Source organism: Aegilops tauschii, chromosome 5 (assembly GCF_002575655.3).
Source record: "Aegilops tauschii subsp. strangulata cultivar AL8/78 chromosome 5, Aet v6.0, whole genome shotgun sequence".
Lineage (NCBI taxonomy): Eukaryota > Viridiplantae > Streptophyta > Magnoliopsida > Poales > Poaceae > Aegilops > Aegilops tauschii.
In genome coordinates this window covers 574,935,831-574,961,768 of record NC_053039.3, presented here as the reverse complement: position 1 = coordinate 574,961,768, position 25,938 = coordinate 574,935,831, and the positions used below count along the sequence as shown (strand labels likewise).

At 42.1% G+C, this 25,938-nt stretch overlaps 1 protein-coding gene across 1 annotated transcript; it reads right to left on the bottom strand.

Annotated features, from left to right (window-relative positions):
* Positions 1 to 18,701: 18,701 nt before the first annotated feature.
* On the bottom strand, positions 18,702 to 24,993 carry LOC141022206 (ABC transporter G family member 3-like). The gene is made up of 6 exons (XM_073498488.1): positions 24,780 to 24,993; positions 23,027 to 23,058; positions 22,516 to 22,644; positions 21,997 to 22,083; positions 21,557 to 21,829; positions 18,702 to 21,271 (listed from the first exon to the last, which is right to left on the bottom strand). Exons 1-6 carry the CDS (start codon positions 24,991 to 24,993, stop codon positions 21,008 to 21,010), a joined length of 999 nt encoding a protein of 332 aa, XP_073354589.1. The 3' UTR covers positions 18,702 to 21,007.
* Between the last annotated feature and the right edge of the window lie 945 nt (positions 24,994 to 25,938).

Sequence of the window (25,938 nt, the reverse complement as noted above, 5' to 3'; positions counted from 1 at the left end):
AATGGATCCTTCTCCATCGCCATCACCATTTGCGAACTACAATCTTTCCTCATGATAAATAAAAGTATCAATTGTAATTGGAAGAAAACAATTTTACCGTGAACAACCATTGCTTTGAATACCAACTGATGAAAGCCCAACCTCGTCGTTCTACTAATTTGGCCCAATCTTTCACGATGCAATGAACTCCTCCGAATTCAGCTGATAAAATCTCTCCATTACGCGAGCAGTACACGTAACCGGAAGATGGGGTAACGATAACCAACGAATAATCCCTCGACACACGAAAGAACCTGCAATCGAACTAGACGTTACCAGCACACAACCCGTCGGAAAAGACAAACCTCGAGCGAAGTGTAACTTTCACACAGAAACGCTTCATGGTCGAAACATGACGTTTTCTAAACTCCAAAATATAACCTGCTATTACAAAGACCGTACCAGGATTATATACACCAAGACAGCTAGCATACTCGAACTTTCCTAATAAGTTAAACAAACAAAAACATCTTTATCTCTAACTCTTGACCAACACCTAAGGAAGTAAATATGATCACAAGCTTTAACTTAGCAAGTAATCCTTACAATTTCAATACTTAAAGTAATTAAACACAATTTCCTGGCAGCCCCCATCCAACGTTTCTCAAGGACAGCAAAACCCACCATTTAGACCTGCTCACGTACACATATATCTCCTGTGGCCTTGATCGTGAGAAGTAGTAAACAATTAGGATACTTTCGGTAGTCTCAATCAAAACGTATCATGTCCATGTAGTATAGTCTTGTTGTGGACATGGCAACCAAAAGAAACAACCAAGTTGACACATGCTTTGATCAAACGGTATATGTTGGAATTATTTTCTTCCTTTTCTAATATCCAAGCATGCATTGTGTATTTTGGCAAAGAAGTAAATTGTGATTCTAATTCAACCTTCATTTTCTCTTGATCAAGACGCCTCATGTTATCGCAAACAGTGACGAGCGAAACGGCCTTAACTTAAACCAGACCAACTTCTTGTATGTAATGGTGGTCGACGGTACAAATAGATCTAGTGTTTGCCATATCATCCTCTCCTCCCTGAAACGAAACCCTCCTCGGCGTCAAGTCTATCTTCTCAGCATATGCATCCGCAGAAACTGTCGATGCCAAAAATTCAGCATGTTGAATGTCCATGCCTGCTTTGTCTTGGTCATTGAGTACCTTCACATCAATTGCTTCCTGAGCATGATCACGCCTTTGGTGATATGCCTTGTATCGCTCCAGGGTATATGAGTAAAGTAGTATAAGTCCACCCTTCCATACAAAAGAAAATTCACCATCATAATGCTAACTTAATTGTCTCAAGTCTGTCCAGGGTTTTCTCAACAGTATAGAACACACATGCATATGCATAGGAAGCACATCACACACGACTAGATCACCATATCCGCATAAAGGGAAACTACTTCGACGTGATGCATGATCTTGATCAAACTTGTCCGTCAACCAAAACTCGTATGGTTCTGAATGTTCAATCAAAGGCAAGTTCAAGGCATCAACTACAGTCTTACTCTCAAAATTCATACTGGAATAGCAATTAATTAACATGGCACAACTAGCTGGTCTGACACACACACACGCATAAAGCATTGGTACCAAGGCAAGGCACGCAATGGATCCTTCTCCATCGCCATCACTATTTGCGAACTACAATCATTACTCATGATAAATAAAAATATCAGTCGTAACTGAAAGAAAACAATTTTACCGTGAACAATCTTTGGTCCGAATACCAACTGATGAAAGCACAACCTCGTCGTGCTACTGATTTGGCCCGATCTTTCACAATACAATGTACTCCTCTGAATTCAGCTGATAATATCTCCCAATTACGCGAGCAGTACATGTAACCGGAAGATGGGGTAACGATAACCAACGGACAATCCCTCGACACACAAAGAACCTCCTGCCGAAGTAGACGTAACCAGCACGCAACCCGTCGGAAACGATAGACCTCGAGCCAAGTGTAACTTCCACACCGAAAATTTATACAAAATAAATAACAGCGACACCCGAAGACGGGCGATTCATGGTCGATACACGACGCTGTCTAAACTACAAAATATAACCTGCTTTTACAAAGAGGGTAACATGACTATATATACCAGTACAGCTAGCCGACTCCAACTTGCCTAATAAGTCGACTGAACAAAAACGTCTTTATCTCTAACTCTCGACCAACACCTAAGGAAGTTAATCTGCTCACAAGCTTTAAATTAGCAAGTAATCGATCATTAAAATTTAAATACTTAAAGTAATTAAACATAATTTCCTGGAAGCCCCCATCCAATGTTTCTCAAGGACATTAAATCCCACCATTTAAACCAGCTCACGAACACATAAATCTCCTATAGCCTTGATCATGAGAAGTAGTAACCAATTAGGATTCTTCCGTTAGTCTCAATCAAAAGGTATCATGTACTTTTATATTCTTGTTGTGGACGTGGCAACCAAAAGAAACAACCTAGTTGACGCATGCCTTGCTCAAACGTGTATGTGTTGGAATTATTTTACTTCTTTTTCTATTATCGAAGCATGCATTGTGTATTTTGGCACAGCAGCAAATTATGATTCTAATTCAACCTTCATTTTCTCCTGATCAAGACGCCTCTCGTTATCGCAAACAGTGACGAGCAAAACTGCCTTAACTTGAACCAGACCAACGTCTTGTATGCAGGCCCGAGCCTGGGGGTGCGACCTGTGCGCCTGCACAGGGCCCCCCCTTTTCCGGGGCCTCCAAATCTACTACTCATGTAATCTTTTGGGCCTCTGAAAAAAATCTAACCTATTGGGCTTGTGAGACGCTCGGCCTGGCAACTGGCAACCTGGTGCAGCCCCCCGATCTAGAACTGCCTCGTCCAGCGATAGTGGCAGTCTTTCCCTCAAAATCGAAATAAAAAAGAAAAGAACAATTAATCTATTCGATTCATCGAAAGGAGCGAAGCGCCGAGACGTCTCTTGGTCTGTTCGTGTGGCACAGACGGCCCTCGCCATGGCAGGATAGGGTTCCTCCAATCCTCCTTCCTTTCCTTGCTCAAGAATCTCCTATCCAGCAACTCCGTTCCAACTTCCTACATTGTAGATCATTTTCAAGATTCATGAGGGTAGGAGCAGGCGAGCAGCCGAGCACGAAGGCACAAGGTAGGAACGACCGCACAGCAACCGGCAGGGAGGAAAGTCCAGGCCAATCTCCCGATCTCCGAGTTTTAAAGCGTCGTCGCGCCAATAACCAGTGATCCTGTGAGCCCTTTACTTTGATTTGTGATTTTCGCCAACTATTTCGTTGTTTTAAAATCGTATAGTTAATTTTATTGTTCTTTTCATCTATTAGGTATCTAGTATTGAAGACTGTATTACAAAAAACACTAAAAAAATGATGAGGTTTAATGGAAGACAATACAAAAAAGCACTACTAGGGAAAAGCCTAGCAGTAGCGCGGGTTTTTGGCCTAGCAGTAGCGCGGGGAGCCGCGCTACTGCTACGGCGCTACAGCTAAAGGTTAGCAGTAGCGTCTGCACACCCGCGCTACTGTTATATCAACTTAGTAGTAGCGCTTCCAGCAAACTGCGGTACTGGTAATTAGTAGTACCGCGTCTCACTGCCCGCGCTACTACTATTATTCCGTATTCTATTTCTTTATTATTTTATGTCGTATTCATACAGCTTTATACTATTTTTCAGATAGTAGCAATTTAGAGATTTTTTTTACATTATAATGAGTTATTAAATCACTAGATGAAAGATCCGCGGATTAGTTTCAAGTGAATGGATCCTAAGTGACCAATTCATGGATTAACTTGAAACTAATCTGCGGTTCTTTCACCCAATGTTATAATAACTCATCATCATCATCATCATATTAATATAAAAACTCTTGCATCATATCATCACCAACAACACTAGCTAATAATCATCATAGTCATTACCACCAACACTATTTAATCATCATAGTCATGGTGTAGCTATCTAATCACCACCAACACTAGCTAATAACAATCATCATAGTGATTACCACCAACACTAGCTATTTAATCATCATAGTCATAGTGTAGCACATCATCATCTTCAAACTCATTCTAGCTAGCTAATCACTCCTGCTGCTCTCTCTCAGGTAAAATAGCATAGAACATGTGTAGCACTCCTGCTTCATCATACTGGAGCATGCAGATGAACATGTCTCCTAATTGTGGGCCGTGCTTCTGATTGCTGCCCCCTAGTACTTCTCTGCTGCAATCCTTCACAATTTTGCTCCAGTCTTTGACTATTAAGGCTTGCTCGCTTCGAGAAATCTTAAATGCACTAAAGTGCAATGTATGATGTCTTGGCCGTAAGCTAACCATTGTCATGCGAACTTTATGCTCGATCCATTGAGGCACAACTATCATCAGGAGTCCCTATTGAAGAATATCATAGTAACATACTTAGAAATGAAATTTAGCCTGAAAAATAATGTTTGCAAAAGATGCACTGAGGACAAATAGTAAAAATCTTACCATCTTTCCTAAATAGATGTGACCGTAGTTCAATACGCACGCTAGTGGCCGCACGTTTTGAGTAGTAATATTTTAATGTCCAGGAATTTTTTTTTCTTGACAGTATCAAGATCCTCAAGCCATGAAACATAATGACTTATCTCCTCGTAGTTTAGTTCAGCCCCGGGACAGTACTAGGTCATGTCTACTAAGCGCGGAACATGTTTGCTTGAATGGAAAGCTGTCAGTAGAAATTAGTTGTCAACTAATTTTTTTAAACAATATCCAAGACATAAATATGATTGAGAAACTCCAATAATGTCAGAACTGGAGGCGTCTGCACATCGACCCAGATGTCGATATTACCTTCAACTTCATCTTCTGGACTAATATCAAAGGTGATAATAAGCATATCAGGCTTAAATGCATAAGCCTTGCATAGTGCTCTCCAATTTTTGCATTCAAAATAGGTGTAGATGTCTGCATTGTATAATTTTACGGCGAAAGAATAACCATGCCCGGTCCTTAATTGAACTCTCTTTACCTTCATAGTTTCCATTTTACTGAAACCAACCTTATCCAAGACATACATTCTTGCATGGCAGGGGATACGCTAGTAAAAATAGTAAAAAAAATTAAAATTATAAGTTGAAGCAAAAGAAGCAGAAGTCATGCTTAATTACGAAAAAATACTTCTCGTTGTGACTTACTGTATCCACTTCGAAGGTCTCATCCATCTTGATGCTGAAGTGCCTACCACCAACTAGGTGAGGCCTGTCGCACGGGCCGTGCTGGTCTTCGTAGTATTCGCACTTACCGAAATCCTTTTCTTCGTCAGACATTTCCTATGTTCATAGTTGAAACATTAATTAATTGAAAATCGATCGAAGGCAACTACCAGGAAACTCAACACACACATCGCTATTAATCAATATACAACGGGTTAACTTTAGGTCTGTCGAGTCTTCCTTCCTAAACTCTCATCTCACATATATGGTGGGCACTCCCTCTCTGATATTGCGACAGTCGGTGATGGTTGCTACTCCTCCTTCCCCTAGTGCATAAAAAAGGTATAGCACAAAGAGAAGAAGGAGAAGCTACCCCGACCACAACAGTTGGCCTTCTTCTTCTCTCATATATGGTGGAGACTCTCCCTCACCGATTTTTTGACTGTCATGTATGGAGTCCCGATAGACATAAAGTCAACTCAAAATGTCGTTTAATTCTCTTTCTAGCAAATCTGGGGGACTCGATATTTCCTACATATTCTAGCACAAGTCATGCTTAAATTCACAGAAAAATCCGGTATGACCTTTGCTAAAAATAGGACATATCGAGCGCCCCAAATTTGTCGGAATGAAAATGAATCAACACTCCGGCAAAATACCTAAGGAAGTAAATATGATCACAAGCTTTAACTTAGCAAGTAATCCTTACAATTTCAATACTTAAAGTAATTAAACACAATTTCCTGGCAGCCCCCATCCAACGTTTCTCAAGGACAGCAAAACCCACCATTTAGACCTGCTCACCTACACATATATCTCCTGTGGCCTTGATCCTGAGAAGGAGTAAACAATTAGGATACTTTCTGTAGTCTCAATCAAAAGGTATCATGTCCATGTAGTATAGTCTTGTTGTGGACATGGCAACCAAAAGAAACAACCAAGTTGACACATGCTTTGATCAAACGGTATATGTTGGAATTATTTTCTTCCTTTTCTAATATCCAAGCATGCATTGTGTATTTTGGCAAAGAAGTAAATTGTGATTCTAATTCAACCTTCATTTTCTCCTGATCAAGACGCCTCATGTTATCGCAAACAGTGACGAGCGAAACGGCCTTAACTTAAACCAGACCAACTTCTTGTATGTAATGGTGGTCGACGGTACAAATAGATCTAGTGTTTGCCATATCATCCTCTCCTCCCTGAAACGAAACCCTCCTCGGCGTCAAGTCTATCTTCTCAGCATATGCATCCGCAGAAACTGTCGATGCCAAAAATTCAGCATGTTGAATGTCCATGCCTGCTTTGTCTTGGTCATTGAGTACCTTCACATCAATTGCTTCCTGAGCATGATCACGCCTTTGCTGATATGCCTTGTATCGCTCCAGGGTATATGAGTCAAGTAGTATAAGTCGACCCTTCCATACAAAAGAAAATTCACCATCATAATGCTAACTTAATTGTCTCAAGTCTGTCCAGGGTTTTCTCAACAGTATAGAACACACATGCATATGCATAGGAAGCACATCACACACGACTAGATCACCATATCCGCATAAAGGGAAACTACTTCGACGCGATGCATGATCTTGATCAAACTTGTCCGTCAACCAAAACTCGTATGGTTCTGAATGTTCAATCAACGGCAAGTTCAAGGCATCAACTACAGTCTTACTCACAAAATTCATACTGGAATAGCAATTAATTAACATGGCACAACTAGCTGGTCTGACACACACACGCATAAAGCATTGGTACCAAGGCAAGGCACGCAATGGATCCTTCTCCATCGCCATCACTATTTACGAACTACAATCATTTCTCATGATAAATAAAAATATCAGTCGTAACTGAAAGAAAACAATTTTACCGTGAACAATCTTTGGTCCGAATACCAACTGATGAAAGCACAACCTCGTCGTGCTACTGATTTGGCCCGATCTTTCACAATACAATGTACTCCTCTGAATTCAGCTGATAATATCTCCCAATTACGCGAGCAGTACAGGTAACCGGAAGATGGGGTAACGATAACCAACGGACAATCCCTCGACACACAAAGAACCTCCTGCCGAAGTAGACGTAACCAGCACGCAACCCGTCGGAAACGATAGACCTCGAGCCAAGTGTAACTTCCACACCGAAAATTTATAAAAAATAAATAACAGCGACACCCGAAGACGGGCGATTCATGGCCGATACACGACGCTGTCTAAACTACAAAATATAACCTGCTTTTACAAAGAGGGTAACATGACTATATATACCAGTACAGCTAGCCGACTCCAACTTGCCTAATAAGTCGGCTGAACAAAAACTTCTTTATCTCTAACTCTCGACCAACACCTAAGGAAGTTAATCTGCTCACAAGCTTTAAATTAGCAAGTAATCGATCATTAAAATTTAAATACTTAAAAGTAATTAAACATAATTTCCTGGAAGCCCCCATCCAATGTTTCTCAAGGACATTAAATCCCACCATTTAAACCAGCTCACGAACACATAAATCTCCTATAGCCTTGATCATGAGAAGTAGTAACCAATTAGGATTCTTCCGTTAGTCTCAATCAAAAGGTATCATGTACTTGTATATTCTTGTTGTGGACGTGGCAACCAAAAGAAACAACCTAGTTGACGCATGCCTTGCTCAAACGTGTATGTGTTGGAAGTATTTTACTTCTTTTTCTATTATCGAAGCATGCATTGTGTATTTTGGCACAGCAGCAAATTATGATTCTAATTCAACCTTCATTTTTTCCTGATCAAGACGCCTCTCGTTATCGCAAACAGTGACGAGCAAAACTGCCTTAACTTGAACCAGACCAACGTCTTGTATGCAGGCCCGAGCCTGGGGGGTGCGACCTGTGCGCCTGCACAGGGCCCCCCGTTTTCCGGGGCCTCCAAATCTACTACTCATGTAATCTTTTGGGCCTCTGAAAAAAATCTAACCTATTGGGCTTGTGAGACGCTCGGCCTGGCAACTGGCAACCTGGTGCAGCCCCCCGATCTAGAACTGCCTCGTCCAGCGATAGTGGCAGTCTTTCCCTCAAAATCGAAATCAAAAAGAAAAGAACAATTAATCTATTCGATTCATCGAAAGGAGCGAAGTGACGAGACGTCTCTTGGTCTGTTCGTGTGGCACAGGCGGCCCTCGCCACGGCAGGATAGGGTTCCTCCAATCCTCCTTCCTTTCCTTGCTCAAGAATCTCCTATCCAGCAACTCCGTTCCAACTTCCTACATTGTAGATCCTTTTCAAGATTCATGAGGGTAGGAGCAGGCGAGCAGCCGAGCACAAAGGCACAAGGTAGGAACGACCGCACAGCAACCGGCAGGGAGGAAAGTCCAGGCCAATCTCCCGATCTCCGAGTTTTAAAGCGTCGTCGCGCCAATAACCAGTGATCCTGTGAGCCCTTTACTTTGATTTGTGATTTTCGCCAACTATTTCGTTCTCTTAAAATCGTATAGTTAATTTTATTGTTCTTTTCATCTATTAGGTATCTAGTATTGAAGACTATATTACAAAAAACACTAAAAAAATGTAATGGAAGACAATACAAAAAAGCACTACTAGGGAAAAGCCTAGCAGTAGCGCGGGTTTTTGGCCTAGCAGTAGCGCGGGGAGCCGCGCTACTGCTACGGCGCTACAGCTAAAGGTTAGCAGTAGCGTCTGCACACCCGCGCTACTGTTATATCAACTTAGTAGTAGCGCTTCCAGCAAACTGCGGTACTGGTAATTACTAGTAGCGCGTCTCACTGCCCGCGCTACTACTATTATTCCGTATTCTATTTCTTTATTATTTTATGTCGTATTCATACAGCTTTATACTATTTTTCATACAGTACAATTTAGAGATTGTTTTTACATTATAATGAGTTATTAAATCACTAGATGAAAGATCCGCGGATTAGTTTCAAGTGAATGGATCCTAAGTGACCAATTCATGGATTAACTTGAAACTAATCTGCGGTTCTTTCACCCAATGATATAATAACTCATCATCATCATCATCATCATCATATTAATATAAAAACTCTTGCATCATATCATCACCAACAACACTAGCTAATAATCATCATAGTCATTACCACCAACACTATTTAATCATCATAGTCATGGTGTAGCTATCTAATCACCACCAACACTAGCTAATAACAATCATCATAGTGATTACCACCAACACTAGCTATTTAATCATCATAGTCATAGTGTAGCACATCATCATCTTCAAACTCATTCTAGCTAGCTAATCACTCTTGCTGCTCTCTCTCAGGTAAAATATCATAGAACATGTGTAGCACTCCCGCTTCATCATACTGGAGCATGCAGATGAACATGTCTCCTAATTGTGGGCCGTGCTTATGATTGCTGCCCCCTAGTACTTCTCTGCTGCAATCCTTCACAATTTTGCTCCAGTCTTTGACTATTAAGACTTGCTTGCTTTGAGAAATCTTAAATGCACTAAAGTGCAATGTATGATGTCTTGGCCGTAAGCTAACCATTGTCATGCGAACTTTATGCTCGATCCATTGAGGCACAACTATCATCAGGAGTCCCTATTGAAGAATATCATAGTAACATACTTAGAAATGAAATTTAGCCTGAAAAATAATGTTTGCAAAAGATGCACTGAGGACAAATAGTAAAAATCTTACCATCTTTCCTAAATAGATGTGACCGTAGTTCAATACGCACGCTAGTGGCCGCACGTTTTGAGTAGTAATATTTTAATGTCCAGGAATTTTTTTTTCTTGACAGTATCAAGATCCTCAAGCCATGAAACATAATGACTTATCTCCTTGCAGTTTAGTTCAGCCCCGGGACAGTACTAGGTCATGTCTACTAAGCGCGGAACATGTTTTCTTGAATGGAAAGCTGTCAGTAGAAATTAGTTGTCAACTAATTTTTTTAAACAATATCCAAGACATAAATATGATTGAGAAACTCCAATAATGGTAGAACTGGAGGCGTCTGCACATCGACCCAGATGTCGATATTACCTTCAACTTCATCTTCTGGACTAATATCAAAGGTGATAATAAGCATATCAGGCTTAAATGCATAAGCCTTGCATAGTGCTCTCCAATTTTTGCATTCAAAATAGGTGTAGATGTCTGCATTGTATAATTTTACGGCGAAAGAATAACCATGCCCGGTCCTTAATTGAACTCTCTTTACCTCCATAGTTTCCATTTTACTGAAACCAACCTTATCCAAGACATACATTCTTGCATGGCAGGGGATACGCTAGTAAAAATCGTAAAAAAAATATTAAAATTATAAGTTGAAGCAAAAGAAGCAGAAGTCATGCTTAATTACGAAAAAATACTTCTCGTTGTGACTTACTGTATCCACTTCGAAGGTCTCATCCATCTTGATGCTGAAGTGCCTACCACCAACTAGGTGAGGCCTGTCGCACGGGCCGCGCTGGTCTTCGTAGTATTCGCACTTACCGAAATCCTTTTCTTCGTCAGACATTTCCTATGTTCATAGTTGAAACATTAATTAATTGAAAATCGATCGAAGGCAACTACCAGGAAACTCAACACACACATCGCTATTAATCAATATACAACGGGTTAACTTTAGGTCTGTCGAGTCTTCCTTCCTTAACTCTCATCTCACATATATGGTGGGCACTCCCTCTCTGATATTGCGACAGTCGGTGATGGTTGCTACTCCTCCTTCCCCTAGTCCATAAAAAAGGTCTAGCACAAAGAGAAGAAGGAGAAGCTACCCCGACCACAACAGTTGGCATTCTTCTTCTCTCATATATGGTGGAGACTCTCCCTCACCGATTTTTTGACTGTCATGTATGGAGCCTCGATAGACTTAAAGTCCACTCAAAATGTCGTTTAATTCTCTTTCTAGCAAATCTGGGGGACTCGATATTTCCTACATATTCTAGCACAAGTCATGCTTAAATTCACAGAAAAATCCGGTATGACCTTTGCTAAAAATAGGACATATCGAGCGCCCCAAATTTGTCGGAATTGACATGAATCAACACTCCGGACAAAATACCTAAGGAAGTACATATGATCACAAGCTTTAACTTAGCAAGTAATCCTTACAATTTCAATACTTAAAGTAATTAAACACAATTTCCTGGCAGCCCCCATCCAACGTTTCTCAAGGACAGCAAAACCCACCATTTAGACCTGCTCACCTACACATATATCTCCTGTGGCCTTGATCCTGAGAAGTAGTAAACAATTAGGATACTTTCGGTAGTCTCAATCAAAAGGTATCATGTCCATGTAGTATAGTCTTGTTGTGGACATGGCAACCAAAAGAAACAACCAAGTTGACACATGCTTTGATCAAACGGTATATGTTGGAATTATTTTCTTCCTTTTCTAATATCCAAGCATGCATTGTGTATTTTGGCAAAGAAGTAAATATTGTTTCTAATTCAACCTTCACTTTCTCCTGATCAAGACGCCTCATGTTATCACAAACAGTGACGAGCGAAACGGCCTTAACTTAAACCAGACCAACTTCTTGTATGTAATGGTGGTCGACGGTACAAATAGATCTAGTGTTTGCCATATCATCCTCTCCTCCCTGAAACGAAACCCTCCTCGGTGTCAAGTATATCGTCTCAGCATATGCATCCGCAGAAACTGTCGATGCCAAAAATTCAGCATGTTGAATGTCCACGTCTGCTTTCTCTTGGTCATTGAGTACCTTCACATCAATTGCTTCCAAAGCATGATCACGTCTTTGGCGATCTGCCTTGTATCGCTCCAGGGTATATGAGTCAAGTAGTATAAGTCGACCCTTCCATACAAAAGAAAATTCACCATCATAATGATAACTTAAGTGTCTCAAGTCTGTCCAGGGTTTTCCCAACAGTATAGAACTCACATGCATATGCATAGGAAGCACATCACACATGACTAGATCACCATATCCGCATAAAGGGAAACTACTTCGACAGGATGCATGATCTTGATCAAACTTGTCCATCAACCAAAACTCATATGGTTGTGAATGTTCAATCAACGGCAAGTTCAAGGCATCAACTACAGTCTTACTCACAAAATTCATACTGGAATAGCAATTAATTAACATGGCACAACTAGCTGGTCCGACACGCACACGCATAAAGCATTGGTACCAAGGCAAGGCACGCAATAGATCCTTCTCCATCGCTATCACCATTTGCAAACTACAATATTTTCTCATGATAAATAAAAATATCGATCGTAACTGAAAGAAAACAATTTTACCGTGAACAGTCTTTGGTCCGAATACCAACTGATGAAAGCACAACCTCGTCGTGCTACTGATTTGGCCCGATCTTTCACGATACAATGTACTCCTCTGAATTCGGCTGATAAAATCTCCCAATTACGCGAGCAGTACATGTAACCGGAAGATGGGGTAAGGACAACCAACGGACAATCCCTCGACACATGAAGAACCTCCCGCCAAAGTAGACGTAACCAGCACGCAACCCGTCGGAAACGATAGACCTCGAGCCACGTGTAACTTCCACACCGAAAATTTATACAAAATAAATAACAGCGGCACCCAAAGACGGCCGCTCCATTGACGATACACGATTTTGTCTAAAATCCTAAATATAACCTGCTTTTACAAAGAGGGTACCATGACTATATATCACAGTACAGCTAGCCGACTCAAACTTGCCTAATAAGTTGACCAAACAAAAACTTCGTTATCTCTCACTCTCGACCAACACCAAAGGAAGTAAATCTGCTCACAACCTTTAAATTAGCAAGTAATCATTGAAATTTAAATACTTAAAGTAATTAAACATAATTTCCTGGAAGCCCTCATCCAATGTTTCTCACGGACATTAAATCCCACCATTTAAACCAGCTCACGAACACATAAATCTCCTATGGCCTTGATCATGAGAAGTAGTAACCAATTAGGATTCTTCCGTTAGTCTCAATCAAAAGGTATCATGTACTTGTATACTCTTGTTGTGGACGTGGCAACGAAAAGAAACAACCTAGTTGACGCATGCCTTGCTCAAACGTGTATGTGTTGGAATTATTTTACTTCTCTTTGTAATATTGAAGCATGTATTGTGTATTTTGGCACAGCAGCAAATTATGATTCTAATTCAACCTTCATTTTCTCCTGATCAAGACGCCTCTCGTTACCGCAAACAGTGATGAGCAAAACTGCCTTCACTTGAACCAGACCAACGTCTTGTATGCAGGCCCGAGCCTGGGGGGTGCGACCTGTGCGCCTGCACAGGGCCCCCCGTTTTCCGGGGCCTCCAAATCTACTACTCATGTAATCTTTTGGGCCTCTGAAAAAAATCTAACCTATTGGGCTTGTGAGACGCTCGGCCTGGCAACTGGCAACCTGGTGCAGCCCCCCGATCTAGAACTGCCTCGTCCAGCGATAGTGGCAGTCTTTCCCTCAAAATCGAAACCAAAAAGAAAAGAACAATTAATCTATTCGATTCATCGAAAGGAGCGAAGTGACGAGACGTCTCTTGGTCTGTTCGTGTGGCACAGGCGGCCCTCGCCACGGCAGGATAGGGTTCCTCCAATCCTCCTTCCTTTCCTTGCTCAAGAATCTCCTATCCAGCAACTCCGTTCCAACTTCCTACATTGTAGATCCTTTTCAAGATTCATGAGGGTAGGAGCAGGCGAGCAGCCGAGCACAAAGGCACAAGGTAGGAACGACCGCACAGCAACCGGCAGGGAGGAAAGTCCAGGCCAATCTCCCGATCTCCGAGTTTTAAAGCCTCGTCGCGCCAATAACCAGTGATCCTGTGAGGCCTTTACTTTGATTTGTGATTTTCGCCAACTATTTCGTTCTTTTAAAATCGTATAGTTAATTTTATTGTTCTTTTCATCTATTAGGTATCTAGTATTGAAGAATGTATTAAAAAACACTAAAAAAATGATGAGGTTTAATTGAAGACAATACAAAAAAGCACTACTAGGGAAAAGCCTAGCAGTAGCGCGGGTTTTTGGCCTAGCAGTAGCGCGGGGAGCCGCGCTACTGCTACGGCGCTACAGCTAAAGGTTAGCAGTAGCGTCTGCACACCCGCGCTACTGTTATATCAACTTAGTAGTAGCGCTTCCAGCAAACTGCGGTACTGGTAATTACTAGTAGCGCGTCTCACTGCCCGCGCTACTACTATTATTTCGTATTCTATTTCTTTATTATTTTATGTCGTATTCATACAGCTTTATACTATTTTTCATACAGTAGCAATTTAGAGATTGTTTTTACATTATAATGAGTTATTAAATCACTAGATGAAAGATCCGCGGATTAGTTTCAAGTGAATGGATCCTAAGTGACCAATTCATAGATTAACTTGAAACTAATCTGCGGTTCTTTCACCCAATGTTATAATAACTCATCATCATCATCATCATATTAATATAAAAACTCTTGCATCATATCATCACCAACAGCACTAGCTAATAATCATCATAGTCATTACCACCAACACTATTTAATCATCATAGTCATGGTGTAGCTATCTAATCACCACCAACACTAGCTAATAACAATCATCATAGTGATTACCACCAACACTAGCTATTTAATCATCATAGTCATAGTGTAGCACATCATCATCTTCAAACTCATTCTAGCTAGCTAATCACTCCTGCTGCTCTCTCTCAGGTAAAATAGCATAGAACATGTGTAGCACTCCTGCTTCATCATACTGGAGCATGCAGATGAACATGTCTCCTAATTGTGGGCCGTGCTTCTGATTGCTGCCCCCTAGTACTTCTCTGCTGCAATCCTTCACAATTTTGCTCCAGTCTTTGACTATTAAGACTTGCTCGCTTCGAGAAATCTTAAATGCACTAAAGTGCAATGTATGATGTCTTGGCCGTAAGCTAACCATTGTCATGCGAACTTTATGCTCGATCCATTGAGGCACAACTATCATCAGGAGTCCCTATTGAAGAATATCATAGTAACATACTTAGAAATGAAATTTAGCCTGAAAAATAATGTTTGCAAAAGATGCACTGAGGACAAATAGTAAAAATCTTACCATCTTTCCTAAATAGATGTGACCGTAGTTCAATACGCACGCTAGTGGCCGCACGTTTTGAGTAGTAATATTTTAATGTCCAGGAATTTTTTTTCTTGACAGTATCAAGATCCTCAAGCCATGAAACATAATGACTTATCTCCTCGCAGTTTAGTTCAGCCCCGGGACAGTACTAGGTCATGTCTACTAAGCGCGGAACATGTTTGCTTGAATGGAAAGCTGTCAGTAGAAATTAGTTGTCAACTAATTTTTTTAAACAATATCCAAGACATAAATATGATTGAGAAACTCCAATAATGGTAGAACTGGAGGCGTCTGCACATCGACCCAGATGTCGATATTACCTTCAACTTCATCTTCTGGACTAATATCAAAGGTGATAATAAGCATATCAGGCTTAAATGCATAAGCCTTGCATAGTGCTCTCCAATTTTTGCATTCAAAATAGGTGTAGATGTCTGCATTGTATAATTTTACGGCGAAAGAATAACCATGCCCGGTCCTTAATTGAACTCTCTTTACCTCCATAGTTTCCATTTTACTGAAACCAACCTTATCCAAGACATACATTCTTGCATGGCAGGGGATACGCTAGTAAAAATCGTAAAAATAAAATAAAATTATAAGTTGAAGCAAAAGAAGCAGAAGTCATGCTTAATTACGAAAAAATACTTCTCGTTGTGACTTACTGTATCCACTTCGAAGGTCTCATCCATCTTGATGCTGAAGTGCCTACCACCAACTAGGTGAGGCCTGTCGCACGGGCCGCGCTGGTCTTCGCAGTATTCGCACTTACCGAAATCCTTTTCTTCGTCAGACATTTCCTATGTTCATAGTTGAAACATTAATTAATTGAAAATCGATCGAAGGCAACTACCAGGAAACTCAACACACACATCGCTATTAATCAATATACAACGGGTTAAATTTAGGTCTGTCGAGTCTTCCTTCCTAAACTCTCATCTCACATATATGGTGGGCACTCCCTCTCTGATATTGCGACAGTCGATGATGGTTGCTACTCCTCCTTCCCCTAGTGCATAAAAAAGGTCTAGCACAAAGAGAAGAAGGAGAAGCTACCCCGACCACAACAGTTGGCATTCTTCTTCTCTCATATATGGTGGAGACTCTCCCTCACCGATTTTTTGACTGTCATGTATGGAGCCCCGATAGACTTAAAGTCAACTCAAAATGTCGTTTAATTCTCTTTCTAGCAAATCTGGGGACTCGATATTTCCTACATATTCTAGCACAAGTCATGCTTAAATTCACAGAAAAATCCGGTATGACCTTTGCTAAAAATAGGACATATCGAGCGCCCCAAATTTGTCGGAATGGAAATGAATCAACACTCCGGAAAAATACCTAAGGAAGTAAATATGATCACAAGCTTTAACTTAGCAAGTAATCCTTACAATTTCAATACTTAAAGTAATTAAACACAATTTCCTGGCAGCCCCCATCCAACGTTTCTCAAGGACAGCAAAACCCACCATTTAGACCTTCTCACCTACACATATATCTCCTGTGGCCTTGATCCTGAGAAGTAGTAAACAATTAGGATACTTTCGGTAGTCTCAATCAAAAGGTATCATGTCCATGTAGTATAGTCTTGTTGTGGACATGGCAACCAAAAGAAACAACCAAGTTGACACATGCTTTGATCAAACGGTATATGTTGGAATTATTTTCTTCCTTTCCTAATATCCAAGCATGCATTGTGTATTTTGGCAAAGAAGTAAATTGTGATTCTAATTCAACCTTCATTTTCTCCTGATCAATACGCCTCATGTTATCGCAAACAGTGACGAGCGAAACGGCCTTAACTTAAACCAGACCAACTTCTTGTATGTAATGGTGGTCGACGGTACAAATAGATCTAGTGTTTGCCATATCATCCTCTCCTCCCTGAAACGAAACCCTCCTCGGTGTCAAGTATATCATCTCAGCATATGCATCCGCAGACACTGTCGATGCCAAAAATTCAGCATGTTGAATGTCCACGTCTGCTTTCTCTTGGTCATTGAGTACCTTCACATCAATTGCTTCCAGAGCATGATCACGTCTTTGGCGATCTGCCTTGTATCGCTCCAGGGTATATGAGTCAAGTAGTATAAGTCGACCCTTCCATACAAAAGAAAATTCACCATCATAATGATAACTTAATTGTCTCAAGTCTGTCCAGGGTTTTCCCAACAGTATAGAACTCACATGCATATGCATAGGAAGCACATCACACACGACTAGATCACCATATCCGCATAAAGGGAAACTACTTCGACGGGATGCATGATCTTGATCAAACTTGTCCATCAACCAAAACTCATATGGTTGTGAATGTTCAATCAACGGCAAGTTCAAGGCATCAACTACAGTCTTACTCACAAAATTCATACTGGAATAGCAATTAATTAACATGGCACAACTAGCTGGTCCGACACGCACACGCATAAAGCATTGGTACCAAGGCAAGGCACGCAATAGATCCTTCTCCATCGCTATCACCATTTGCAAACTACAATATTTTCTCATGATAAATCAAAATATCGATCGTAACTGAAAGAAAACAATTTTACCGTGAACAGTCTTTGGTCCGAATACCAACTGATGAAAGCACAACCTCGTCGTGCTACTGATTTGTCCCGATCTTTCACGATACAATGTACTCCTCTGAATTCGGCTGATAAAATCTCCCAATTACGCGAGCAGTACATGTAACCGGAAGATGGGGTAAGGACAACCAACGGACAATCCCTCCCGCCAAAGTAGACGTAACCAGCACGCAACCCGTCGGAAACGATAGACCTCGAGCCACGTGTAACTTCCACACCGAAAGTTTATACAAAATAAATAACAGCGACACCCGAAGACGGCCGCTCCATTGACGATACACGATGTTGTCTAAAATCCTAAATATAACCTGCTTTTACAAAGAGGGTACCATGACTATATATACCAGTACAGCTAGCCGACTCAAACTTGCCTAATAAGTTGACCAAACAAAAACTTCGTTATCTCTCACTCTCGACCAACACCAAAGGAAGTAAATCTGCTCACAACCTTTAAATTAGCAAGTAATCATTGAAATTTAAATACTTAAAGTAATTAAACATAATTTCCTGGAAGCCCCCATCCAATGTTTCTCAAGGACAGCAAATCTCACCATTTAAACCAGCGCACGAACACATAAATCTCCTATGGCCTTGATCATGAGAAGTAGTAACCAATTAGGATTCTTCCGTTAGTCTCAATCAAAAGGTATCATGTACTTGTATACTCTTGTTGTGGACGTGGCAACCAAAAGAAACAACCTAGTTGACGCATGCCTTGATCAAACGTGTATGCGTAGGAATTATTTTCTTTCTTTCTCCAACATCCAAGCATGCACTGTGTATTTTGGCACAGCAGAAAATTATAATTCTAATTCAACCTTTATTTCCCCCTGATCAAGACGCCTCACGTTATCGCAAACAGTGACGAGCGAAATTGCCTTAACTTGAACCAGACCAACGTCTTGTATTCAGGCCCGACCCCGGGGGGGTGTGACCTGTGCACCCGCACAGACCCCCCGTTTCTGGGGCCTCCAAATCTACTTCTCATCTAATCTTTTGGGCCTCTGGAAAAATATCTAACCTATTGGGCTTGTGAGACGCTCGGCCTGGCAACTGGCGGCCTGGCAACTGGCAACCTGGAGCAGCCCCCCGATCTGGAACTGCCTCGTCCAGCGATTGTGGCAATCTTCCCCTCAAAATCAAAAAGAAAAACAAAACAACGATTGATCTATTCGATTCACGGAGAGGAGCGAAGCGACGAGGCGTCTCTTCGTCTGTTCCTGTGTGGCACTGGTGGCCCTCGCCACGGCAGGTTAGGCTTCCTCCAATCCTCCTACCTTTCCTTGCTCAAGAATCTCCTATCCAGCAACTCCGTTCCAACTTCCTACGTTGTAGATCCTTTTCAAGATTCAGGAGGGTAGGAGCAGGCGAGCAGCCGAGCACGAAGGCATACGGCAGGAACGACCGAACAACAGCCGGCAGGGAGGAAAGTCCTGGCCAATCTCCCGATCTCCGAGTTTTTAAGCGTTGTCTCGTCAATAACTAGTGATCTTGTGAGCCCTTTACTTCGAATTTTGATTTTCGCCAGCTATTTCGTTCTTTTAAAGTAGTATAAGACGAGTGCATGTAGGGTTTTTTGTTTTCAGTTGCTGTTCTTTGGGAGTCATGAGGATCTTCCTATATTCAAGTTTGAGAACCTGACAAGCTTTTCTCTGGATGGGTGCCGTATCAACGACGACTTCCTCGGGCTGCGCAAATACCTGTACAACTCGCCTAACCTGCAGAAGCTCACTTTGCGACATTGCAAGGTGCTGCTGCTACTTCTTCCATCAACAACTAATTACCATAACTTGAAACATTCCGTAATATATTGGCATTCCATTCCAAAATATACTCGTAACATTGCACTGCTCAACAGGTCTCGGATTTCCAATCTACAAAGGAGGTGATGAAATGCCGCCAATCATATTCCAAGGGCATGGCGCGTTTCAAGTGCAACAACCTTAGGCTTACTGAAACCATACACCGAGATGGTGATGCTTCTGTCGATCCGTTTGTCAAGTTTTTCAGGGGCGTGCGGAGGAATCTGCCAAACAACAAGATCAAACTCATTCCGCTCAAGAAGAAGAAATAAAAGACTGAACTCGCTATAGTCGATTAGCGGAAGCGTATGGCAATACACTAGGTTTCCTATCATTTGCTGATTTCAGGAAACTAGGTTGCACATGTGTCATCATTTTTACCTTTTTAATAAATTCATCATGAGTCCTTGGCTTTAATTGTGTCGGATGGTTGAGATCGTTTGGATTTCAGCAACTCGTAACTTTTATACTAGTGTAGACTAGGTTCTTGGTTGAAGTGGAAGTGTCACGATCCCCTCGTCTATATATATGGATTTATTTTTCATTTGGGATGGCATTTTCTCATCTTTTATTGATCGTGTATGTCACCGACACCTCTGAGATCATCCTCCGGTGAGATTGTTCTCCACCTACACAGTTAGAACCTTTCATATCTTGACTTTTTTATGCACTTCATATCTTGACTCAGTTATCCACCGTCTCCAACAACATTTATAAGCACGAACGAATTTAAGGAGAAGAGACAATCTGTTATTGCTCAATGACTACTATGCCAAGCTTCATCTCAGGCATGAATAACTACATTCAACATCGTCTACAATGTCACAAATCTACTGACATGGAAATGCATGTTGGCACAACCCAGCACGCGCCGAGCCCTATCATCTACAACACTTGAAGAAAACACCTTCGAGAGAGGATCGCTACTCGACCTTCAATGTAGTCAGATCCAACCAGGAAGATCAAACGTGTGAGAGACAACAAGACAACAAAGGAAGCAATGCTGAGTACCAAAAAGGAATGGACAAGAGAGTAAATCACCAAATCATGGTTCATTTCTTCAATTCTCAAATTAACCATGATAAATACAGTATATATGTTACCCCAATTCTCCTCATGTTTCTCTTCTACTTTGGATGCGTCAGATATGCCTACCTAGGAAGCTATCACACATGTATACATGCATATGAACAGTCACACACCCAAACACACACACACACACACACACACACACACACACACACACACACACACACACACACACACACACACACACACACACACACACACACACAAAGCCTTCTTACAACATCAGCACACTCGGTGGCTCAGGGCTAACTCACTTTGGAGCTGCAATGGTGTGGATGCTGGGCCAGCAGGAGCACCTGCCAAGCCTCTCATGTCTCCTCACATCTAGACGAAGCAAAACATACAAGACGACCCAGTAGCCGATCGCCATCAGGAACAAAACAAGGAGATTCATCCACTTGGCACCCGTCGACGATGATATGCCATACAAGCCTCGGACAGCCTGCACGCCGGGTATCGTCCTCGTGGCCCCGACTGCAAATGATGTACTGACAGACTCGTTCTGGACCAAGCCCTGCAGCAGCATTGCTTGTTAGCACGCCTGATCCGGTAAAAGCAAGATGAGCATAGGGTTTATGTAGGTTACATAAGATGGCCATATATAACTTACCTGGACAGCATATGTCTGGAATGAAATGTAGGACATCGGATAGTTCCACACGGGCGCTGGTATTGCGTCTTGGATCCGAAAATACCCTGCCACCAGCATCATGATAACTTGAGTAGCCACGGTTATTTAATAATGTTGGTTCATTCAATATGTGTGCCCACTTGAAAGAAGACCAAGATGGAAGCTCACATATAAGCAAATCAAGGTTAAGATGCACTTGTAAGTCTCAAGCCAGATGTACGCAACAATCATCATGAGCGCTTCGTTCGCCAATAGGCACATAAAGATGGTGATTATAAAGTACATAAGGAAGCTGAACTCATTCCTGAGGCCAATCAGGGAGTAGAAAACCAACGACGACGAAATGGACACCAGAAATAGGAAGGAGACGCTGGATAGGAAGTGGCCTAGTAGGAAAACCAATGTCCCATAATGCCGGTTTGAATCCTCATGGGAATATATCTGCATAGGAGGGAGCATTATGTTACAAACATACCTGATGTTCATATGATTTTGGTGCTTATTGTTTTCACCAACAGAATCCGCGTTGAAATTATTCTACAATTAAAACTATTAGGAAGGAAGTGGCCATAATGTTGCAATTCCATTTTAAAGAAGAAAAACCCGACCTTGATCTCATCAATATGAGCAGGCACTTCGCAAACACTCAGAAGGACAAGAAATGAAACAAACACAAATATCGCAGAAATCCTAACCTGTCAAAACAATGTGACCTTTGAGCATCATCAAATCATAAATGCAGTTAATTACTTGAGAATAAAAATATCTAGTAAATTGAAATGTAATACTGCAGTGACACTGACCACTACAGATGACAATGAATGACCAATATCGATAAATACAGGGCAAGCAGCATATACAAGGCAAGCCTGCTCCAGAAGTACTTCCATTCTCTTGACATAACTCGCAATGATCTCCAAGTGAGAATCCCAATTCTCGCTGCATCACTGCTTTGCCTTTACTTTTCAAGTAAGGACCTTCGTGCATCACACCATGTAGATAATAGTTTATTCACTATCATGGATATTGCAGTGTCCAATTTCTCAATCTAAAGTATCAGTTGTGTGTTTGTGGAATGGGTGACATAGATGGGATTTTCATTACCCTAGGGTGTAGAGCAGTAGTACCTTGTCAATCAATTTTGCAATCATGGATTCAACAGCAGCAGCTTCAGCCGATGATTTGTATGTTGCTTCTAGTGTCCGGATCGCCACAGCAGTGTCCATGCTCACTGAAGAGAAATCCCCTTGATCATCCTGTTAATAACTACAAAGCTTTTTAACTCTCACAAAAAAAATCAAAAGACACCTGCAGATTTTTGCACATGGCTATGATTCTGTCGAAGTCTGTATTGATTGCTCTCACGAAGTGTGGTCAGATGGACTTTGCATGATTGGACATGAAAACCCAGCATTTGAGAAGTGCTGTAACAGAACAAGACCAAGTAAGAAAACTCCAGAAGGTAACGGCGCTGGTGCCCCGGCTTTACTCCACCCGCCCCTTGGAGTAGGGCACATGTGCGTCACGATCCAGCCAGCGCACTGTGCCATCCAGGAGCACCTTCCCTTCGATGGCGTTAATGACCTCGGACATGAGCCTGCATCTCTTATATTAATCCCCGGTTACTTCTCTATTTACCTCTCCAGGGTCCAGGCTGTTAATTTTGCTTCCTGCATATGTATTTTTCATTGATATTAGATTGTTCGTGATTCCTCCATGGCTGATGACTCAATTCATAACCGGATGCATAACGTGTGCAAACAGGACACTCTCCCACCAAGTGTATAGACTTTCAAAATGGCCACCTCACACACATAACTCAATTTTATAACATATTTTGGACTTGAATTTTTTTTCCATCTGTAATATACGTCACCAGAAGCCCCGCTCTATAATTTGACAACTTTTAGAGTTGGTTTGTTATTTTCGCGGCATTAACTGAATTTCGGGCAAGCAAAAAAGGCGGTAAAGTTCTGTGGCGGGCTATACAGGATGCCCGCCACTCCTGACTTCTTGATTATTATTTTTTTGCGTGGGTGACTGCATTGTGGAAGTGACGAGTACCTTTGTTGCCCGCATTGCAAACATCTTGATATGGAAAATAAAAAATTTGAGAGGGTCATCCCACTATGTTTGTACTGGGTGTATTCCATGACCGCCACTCTAAGACGAAGTAGCAGTGGCGGGTGGGTAGCAACGCCCGCTAGTGGCAGGTTTCAACACGCTAGCAAATTTTGCTAGTCCAGCTATGGCGGTCATTCGGGCGCGCCCGCCACTGCTACACCACCAGCACTGGCGGTGCGCCCTGTCACCCGCCGCTGCTGGTTTTCAAAATTAGTTGTGGCGGGTGTCCGGCTTCGCCCGGCACTAATTTGAGTTCACCTATAAGCCCTTTCCCGGTAGTGGACACTAGCTACAAGATTTGATACAACACACGGGCAACAACCACTGACAATTGCATTAAAAAAAGTAACTGCTAGCCTACTTGGAGCACTCTAGTCTCTCTGTATTGGCATTGTGACGATAACAAACTCTATCCAACAATTTACCAAGCAGTCGGTCATTAAGCAAAAAATAATCAGGATCAAGAGAGCAAACATGAGCATATCTATGCGCAAATGGTGTGTTCCCATCATAGCTAATTGCAACAATTCACAAGCACACAGTCCATATGCAACAGTAAAAATAAAATGAATAACAGAATAATCAAGAAATACAGTGACTGAATTATGAGGATAGCTTTACCAATTTCCGTGGAGAAGAAATTGCTGGGAAAATCCAGCAAATAAACAATCACACGGCTAAAAAAGTTTACACCATCTAAGCAGACAGATCCAAAACTCTCTCTACACCGCTCCAGGGAAAAATAACCAGCTGGGGAAAATCCTCTACCCATTCCTCACATCCCATGACCTAAAGATTTTTTTTTAAATATTACTCCTTTTATAAAAAAATTCAATAATGTATGACCTAGTTCGTAAATTACAATTATATAACCCCGTCGGCCTTCATTATCCTAGCAAAGAAAAGAAAAGACTAGGATTCCTTTATCAGCTTTATTCAACATTACTCGTTTACTAAGTCATTTAGGCCTTGGCAACTATTAGATGTGGCATCTTTGTTGTTTGCCTTTTATCATAATTACCATGCATTTGACAATAAGTAGTAAGCAGGATCAGAAGAAGGGAAGGTAACCGCTGCCAGGTTTCAATGAAGTTTGGATATGCAGTTTCAGTTGGTGTTGTCCTCGTCTTTAGGTCATGGTGTTGTCCTCATCTTTAGTTCAAAAAGCCTAGTAGCGGCGAGCAAGGCTCTCAGGGGCGCCCGCAACTGCCTCTCTGCCACTACTAATATGCCAACAGTGGCGGGCGGCCCCTATCTGGCGACACGCCCCGCGTCGCCCCGATCTGGCTACATGGGGGAAACGCCACCGTCGATGACTCCTGAGCCCGCCTCTCCTTCCCCTCATCTTCCCGCTGCATGAGGGGACCATCGGCAAAGCTCGCACGGGATCCTATGACGGCGGCGGCCGGGCATCTCATCTCGCGGCAGCTGCTGAGATCTGGGCAGCTCCGCGAGATCCCGACGGCATCTTCCTCGTCCATCGGTGGGGCTGCTCTTGGTCGGCAGCAAGTTGGTCGCTCGTGACCGCATGGTGTTGCGGCGCGGTCGGCGCACGTCCTCAAGCCGTGCTAGTTTGGATCTTTCCCCGTACAAGTCTGTGGACATGTGTGCTGCATGCTGCTGGACACCATGGTGGCCTACTACCATGATGCTTATGGTGGTGGTCCTCGTACTCTTTTTGCTTCATGGAAACGTCCTCCAAGATCGGTCCTCCTCAATCTAGTCACCGACGTGTTCCGAAACTGGTGCTGGAGATTTTGCCCAGGATATCTGGATCGGACAGAATCTAGTCGTGCACGTCCATATCTGCCTACGAGGTTCTGAGGGCATGGTGCGAAGCTCTATTGGTTGATGATACCTTGGGACATGTCGGCTTCTTGATTTCCATGGTGGAGAAAATGATGGAGAAGGTCATGGTGGTCGATAGGAGGATCAACTAGACGGACGGAGCCTTGGTGGCGATGGAGTCAGCCAGGTGTCAGATAAGTCTCGGGAGTAGCAGTGATAAGTGGGGGTGGCAGCACTGGCGGATTTCAGTTTTGGTGGTACTCCTCGAGTACCGGTGAAAACCTAAGGTCTGATCTTCATTGGTTGTGTCTGGCGATTGCCTTGCTAGAGGGATTGTTTTGAGAGTGCGGCCTTTCTCCAGGATGAAAACCCAAGATTTTGGATCGGGCAACGACGGCACTTGTGCACTGTTTCCTTCTTGGAGGCATTGTTTTTGGAGACCTTTTATGTATTTCGGTTGTTGTATTAGGTGGTGGTATGTGTGCTGCTGTTGAGAGGAGCCGACCGCTGTGGCAAGATCATTCTTTTTTTCCTTTCTTTTAATTTTCTCCTTTGGTTGTGTGCATCCTGGATGTCTTTGTGACATCTTGTTGGTGCAGAGACTGGGTGTAATTGGTATCTTCGCGATATTAATTGAT

Excerpts from the sequence above, each read along its gene's own strand:
- LOC141022206 (XM_073498488.1), bottom strand. The coding sequence starts at position 24,993 with ATGGACGAGGAAGATGCCGTCGGGATCTCGCGGAGCTGCCCAGATCTC. Across the intron at positions 22,084-22,515 it reads TTGCAAAATTGATTGACAAG|GTTAGGATTTCTGCGATATT; the intron begins GTACTACTGCTC and ends TTGTTTTGACAG. Across the intron at positions 21,272-21,556 it reads TAACCTTGATTTGCTTATAT|GGCTTGGTCCAGAACGAGTC; the intron begins GTGAGCTTCCAT and ends ATGCTGCTGCAG.